General features: G+C 41.9%; 1 protein-coding gene across 1 annotated transcript in view; it reads right to left on the reverse strand.

Annotated features, from left to right (window-relative positions):
- Positions 1-5322, reverse strand: part of DNAJC15 (DnaJ heat shock protein family (Hsp40) member C15) — a 70345-nt gene extending 65023 nt beyond the window's left edge. Inside the window, exon 1 of the mRNA XM_079903432.1 lies at positions 5175-5322. Within this exon, the coding sequence (XP_079759558.1) occupies positions 5175-5279 (105 nt within the window). The 5' untranslated portion in view covers positions 5280-5322. The remainder of the gene's footprint in view (positions 1-5174) is intronic.
- Positions 5323-6000: the final 678 nt, after the last annotated feature.

Consider the following 6000-nt stretch of genomic DNA (forward strand, 5'->3'; position numbering starts at 1 on the left):
AAAGTTAATAGCTGTTCATTTAATAAACAAGTAACTACCATGTATCAACTGCAATGCCAATCACAGAAGCAAGCATATAAGTTCTTGCCCTAAGACTTCACAACCTAGGTGCTTATACATATACAAATAATTTTGATATAGTATAAGAAATAATTTAATAAAAAACTGTATATGACTTTCTAAGGAAGTACTTAGGATAAAACAACTTTATTCTACTAGGGAAAGGGAACTCGAGTCAGGTAAGGCTTCACATCAGTAACCTGAGTCTTAAAAAATGAGCAGCAGGGGCTTCCCTGGTGGCGCAGCGGTTAGGAATCACTGCCTGCCAGTGCAGGGGACACAGGTTCGAGCTCTGGTCCGGGAGGATACCGCATGCGCAGAGCAGCTAGGCCCGTGCGCCACAGCTGCTGAGCTTGCGCTCTGGAGCCTGCGAGCCACAACTGCTGAGCCTGAGTGCCACAAGTACTGAGGGCCGCGTGCCTAGAGCCCATGCTCTGCAGCGAGAGAGGCCACCCAATGGGAGGCCCGCGCACCACAAGGAGGAGCAGCCCCCACTCGCCACAGCTAAAAGAAAAGCCCGTGCGCAGCAATGGAGACCCAATGCAGCCAAAAATAAAAATAAATAAAGTAAATATATTAAAAAAAAAAAAAAGAACAGCAGTTTGCCAGGCAACGAATTTCAGACAGAGGAGAAAACTACAGTAAGTAAAGTCATAGCACAGGGTACAGTACAGTGAAGGAGATGGAGAATGAGGCTGCGTAAGTCAGTCATTTAGGGGTTAGTTCATGAACAGTCCTGTATATCACAATGGCATATTTATACAATTTATATAATTACCATGGGAAGTTTGGACCTTGGTAAATTTATAAAAAGGAACTTGGTAAATTAATTTAAAAAATTATAGTACCATAATTAGCTGTGTAGTATAGAAAAATAACTGATGGCTGTAAAGGACCAGAAGCAAAGAGACCTGTTTTTAAAGGCTATTATCAATACAATAGGTCAGAGGAGAGAGGCTAGACCAACAGAATAACAGTGAGAAGGGAGAAAGTGGAGTGTTGATGGCATTATTCAAGGTGGTGGATAGGTGAGAATCACCATGCGTAGGGAGGGGATATAACGAGCTACATTTTAGATAAGCTGAATTTTATATCTTTATTTGTAGGACTCACTGGTAGACAACTGAAAATTCTTATTAACTCTATTCTTCTCATTCCTTCCCATTCCAGAATAACATGTACTCATTAAACAATTTATTTTTAAAGTGCTTACCACATAACAGGCACCTTTATAAATGTTGGAAATACACAGACAGCAAAGTCCCTCTTCAGGGAGCTTACATTTTAGCCTCCACTTATGATAACAATGATAGGAACACTGTTTTACAGTGAGGAAAGAATAGGGCAAGGTTAAAAATATGGATATACAATACATAATCCAAGTGATTTCTTCAAAGGTAAGCTTCAAGGTAAATATTTTAAATTGCAATTGCAATTGAAAAATAAAAGTGGTCTCTTTTTTTTGGTAATGAATAAGCACTTGATAATTTACATGTCTGATAGGTTTTGATTTTCATGTATAAGGTTTGCTTACACTGAAACATATATGTAGCTAATTTTCTTATGTGTTACATCATCCTAATAATACTAGGAGTCACACTCTTCAGGAAAGTACTGAAAATTGAAAGGCTACCAAGTCATACAAACTGAATTTTGTTCAAACTGCTTTAAAAATTGTTAATATTCTCCTCTTAACTTTAAAGTTTCTTTTCTACTTGTCCATGAGAAGCAGCTTTGCTAAAGCAAAGTCTGATCATGACTTGTGATTATTAAACAATTAATTGTAAGATAGTATTTTATTCAAAGTACTATGCAGGTATTTCCTCCTATATTTTTAGCTTTTAATCTCCCAAACAGGCTAATGAACCTGAATTCTTAATCCCTAAAGGAAAGCTTACATGAGACAGTTATTTAACATCTACAACTGCAGATATATATTTCAAAAACTTTAAAATAAATTGCATCTTTTTAAAAAATGGTATGAAAAATGTCTTCTTCAATTCCTTGACAAACATTTGATTTTCTACTATTTTCAATAAGATTAGCAAATATATCCCATACTTAGGTCATTTGTTCTTTGTTATCCTACACTTTGTCAACCTCCCATCACTTTCAGTACTCCTAAGTTTCCCCAAAGTTATTATTATCAACTCTCTTATGTTCCGCCTCATCATTGGTCACTGCCTGGACCAGTGATTCCCTACAGAAGCAGAACAGCCCCTTAGGGACCTTTTGAAAATTTGCAAGGACATTTTCTGGTTGTCACGGTAAGTTGGATAGGAAGGAGGCTATTTAGTGGATGAGGACTATGGATCCTAGAAGTCCTAAAATATATGAGACAACACAGGACAACAAACAACTGCCCGCATCCCTCAAGATTTTAAAAGACTCTACTGGACACTGAGTAGGTGAAAAGCCTATCTATGATCATCTTAGTCTAGGACTTTACTACATATAAAATATATCATTTTTGCACCATTTTAGTGAAGACTGAATTTTCCAGAATTGCAGCTATCATGTAAATTGAGGTAAGATTCCACTTTGTTTCATTCAAAATTTTACCAAAAATTGTTCACAACTTGGGAAAAATTAGTTTGCCGATGACAATGGCTCTTATGGTATTTGAACTGCCAATGTCATACATCTGAAATCAGCCTGCATTTATAGCCATCCCACTCACAATGATTTCTTTGCACTGGTGCAGTATGCCAGCAACTGATCAGTTCTTCGTTGTGTCTTCTAATGTAATCATGCCTGAGTACTTACGTATTTAAATAGTAGACACATTATTTTCTAATAAAATACTTATTTTACCTTTATGCTTCAATTAGAGCAGTACACTGATTTTTTTAAATTATGCTTATGGGTATTTTTTATTGCCTATAAATCTTTAGGATATTACAGGAAACTTTAATATTTGTTATAAAAAGGGGGCTCTGGGCTGGGCAGGTTTAGAATCACTGGCCTACACTTTAGCCTTCACGTGCCCAGACTACTAAAGATGTCTCCTAACTGATAGCTTGGATTCTATACACTCCCTTTTCCAAATAAAAGTACCTACAGATGTAAAAAAATCACCAATATTATTTCTATCTTCAAAATACCACAGGGCTCCAATTGCCTTGCAAATCAGTCCAGTACTGAGATTTTTACAACTCTCCATAGAGAGATGAGTTCTACCTAACCTAATATCTTATCCAGTATACATCACAGACTGAACACTCTATTCAGAAAGCCTTATTTCTGGGATCTATCCTCAATATTTTGAAATATTTTGTAATAACCTATAAGGAATAAGAACCTGAATATATATATATATCCGAATCACTCTGCTGTGCACCTGAAACCAACATAACATAGTAAATCAACTATACTTCAATTTTTAAAAAAGTTAAATAATAAAAAAAATAAAGAAAGCCTTATTTCTAAGGAGTCAGCAAGTCACAGCAGAAAGAGTGTTAGGATTTAGAACCCTAGGCCCACCACTTATTAGGAGAATGATCCTGGATGAGTTACCACTTTCTGAGTCTCCATCTCTCGTTTAAGTGACAACTGAAAAGGACCTTCTTCACAGGACTGTGGTATGGAATGAATGAGACATAGCAGGAACTCGAAGAGTTTGCTACTTCAAACTTTTTATCTGTTTTGTTCGTTTACTCCTTCCAAGGATGATACCTGGCTGGTATCCAGCAGTGCTCAAGAAATGTCTGTTGAACAAAAGCATATTGCTTTCTGAAACCTTTCCAGCCCACTGACTCTGTTCCAGAAATTTATCAGTTAAGTAACGATAACTGAGCGCTTACAAATTGAGTGCTTACTTGAAGCAAACATCCAGTCTCTGCTCTTAAGAAACAAAAAAATGCTGGAAAATGACAGGTCAACATAAAAGATGTCACAAGACTGTGTATGACTAGTCAACGAACAGTATGGACAACAAGTGCTGTGCATCTAAGGGCAAGACATATCACTGTTAGCTGGATCAACACGGAAGGTGGTGTGGAAAAGGGATAAAACAGACTTTCTCCAACTAATCCACTCTTCTCACACGTAGCCTGAGAGAACTTTACAATTGTCCAACAGGTCACTCCTCTGCTTAAAGCTCATCAAAATGCAGGGGACATGGGTTCGAGCCCTGGTCGGGGAAGATCCCACATGCCGAGGAGCAACTAAGCCCGTGAGCCACAACTACTGAGCCCACGTGCCACAACTACTGAAGCCCAAGCGCCTAGAGCCCGTGCTCTGCAACAAGAGAAGCCCGCGCACCACAACGAAGAGTAGCCCCGCTGGCCGCAACTAGAGAAAGCCTGTGAGCAGCAACAAAGACCTAACGCGGCCAAAAATAAATAAATAAATTTATTTAAAAAAAAAAATGTTTATATTGATTTCACGTCAAAATATCACTGTGGACATACTGGATTAAATAAAAATGCATTGTTAAAATTAAATCCACCTATTTTTTTCACTTCTTAAATATGGCTACTGAAAATCTAAAAACACGTATGCGGCTCTCATTGTTTCCACTGGACAGTTTCTTTTCCCAGCTCTACATTTCAGCCTGAAGAGACCTCCTTACTGTGTCTGACTGGGCCCTGTTTACCTGGCCTACGACTCTGTAGGTGATACTACTGGCGCCTGAAACGCTTCTTCCTCTTCACCGAGTCTGCTGCTACTCATTCTTCAGACCTTAGTTTTACAACGATGGTTACAGCGCTTTCTCCTAGAAGCCTCCCCTGGCCTCACCCCCTAGCCCCGAAAGACTGGACTGGGGTCTCCTCCTACATGATGGGAACACCCACCCTACACCACTAATCACACTGCATCTGCAATTGCCTGTTCTCTGGTCTGTCTTCCCGACAAGAATGAAAGCTCCTTGAGGGACCAGAGATTCTCCGAACACGCCTACTCGTCAACGCCGGGCACCGGGGAGCATCAACTCTGAATAAATGAGGGGTGGTACAAAGATAGTGGATGAACACAGGGACGACCCCGGTTCGGGGGTAAGGGTGCAGACAGGTGAGACAGGAACTGGGCGGGGGGGGGGCGCTGGGGGAGCGCTAGCGGGTAGGCTCGGGCAGCTTGGAGCGGGAGAACGGCAGGAGAGCCCGCAGACTCACCAGTCTCGAGTCAGTGTCGGCGTCCGACCGCTTGGTCGGGGGCGGCGAGTCCTCAGCGTAGCGCAGGCTCTCGACGGCGCCGGCGACACCGCCACGGGCAGCCATGGCTATGCGGCGCAGGGCACTCGGAACGCCCCGCTGCCTACGAGGCGGCCGCAGGGACAAACTAGTTAGGGCGGGTCCTTTCGCGGGTTTTACCTATGCCTCTCCCGCTGCGCTAGTGGAGGGCGGGGCCCCAAGGGATCTCGTTCTCACCCAGGCTCAGACCAACTTGTCCCCTCAAGCCAAAGGGCAGATCGGAGCTGGGGCCCCTAGGATGTGGAGGAGTTTTTTCTTTGTTTCAGATTTGCGGGCCTAAAGCCAACGTTGGGACTCGTTGGGGCAAAGCGTGATGGGGGCCCGTCTTCCTTCCCCTATCCCGACCTGAGAGCCTGGGTTTAAGCCCTGCAGTCTGATGTTAGATCTGATGTTGGTCTCATCAGATGCCGGACCAGGAGAGACCCAGAGAGTCTAAGTGCAGTGCTGAAGTTCCCTGACGTTCCCTGAGACCCACACCAGACCTTTCTAAACCTGCCCTCCCACACACACCCCGCCCAATCACTGATCATACTTCATAATACCACGGTTCTCCCATCCATGAGGGCAATAGAAGTGGCAATCTGCTTACTCCACCCCTTCCCGCCATATGACTGGCTATATGTAAGATGAAATTACAAAGAAGAAACTTGTAACCTTCCACCCCACAAATGGTTTTGTACTGACTTGGATATAGAAAGACCCACTTTGTTATTCGTTTTTTTCTTTATTTTATTTTTCAGATTTATTA

Source organism: Stenella coeruleoalba (assembly GCF_951394435.1).
Source record: "Stenella coeruleoalba genome assembly, chromosome: 18".
In the NCBI taxonomy this organism is placed as follows: domain Eukaryota; kingdom Metazoa; phylum Chordata; class Mammalia; order Artiodactyla; family Delphinidae; genus Stenella; species Stenella coeruleoalba.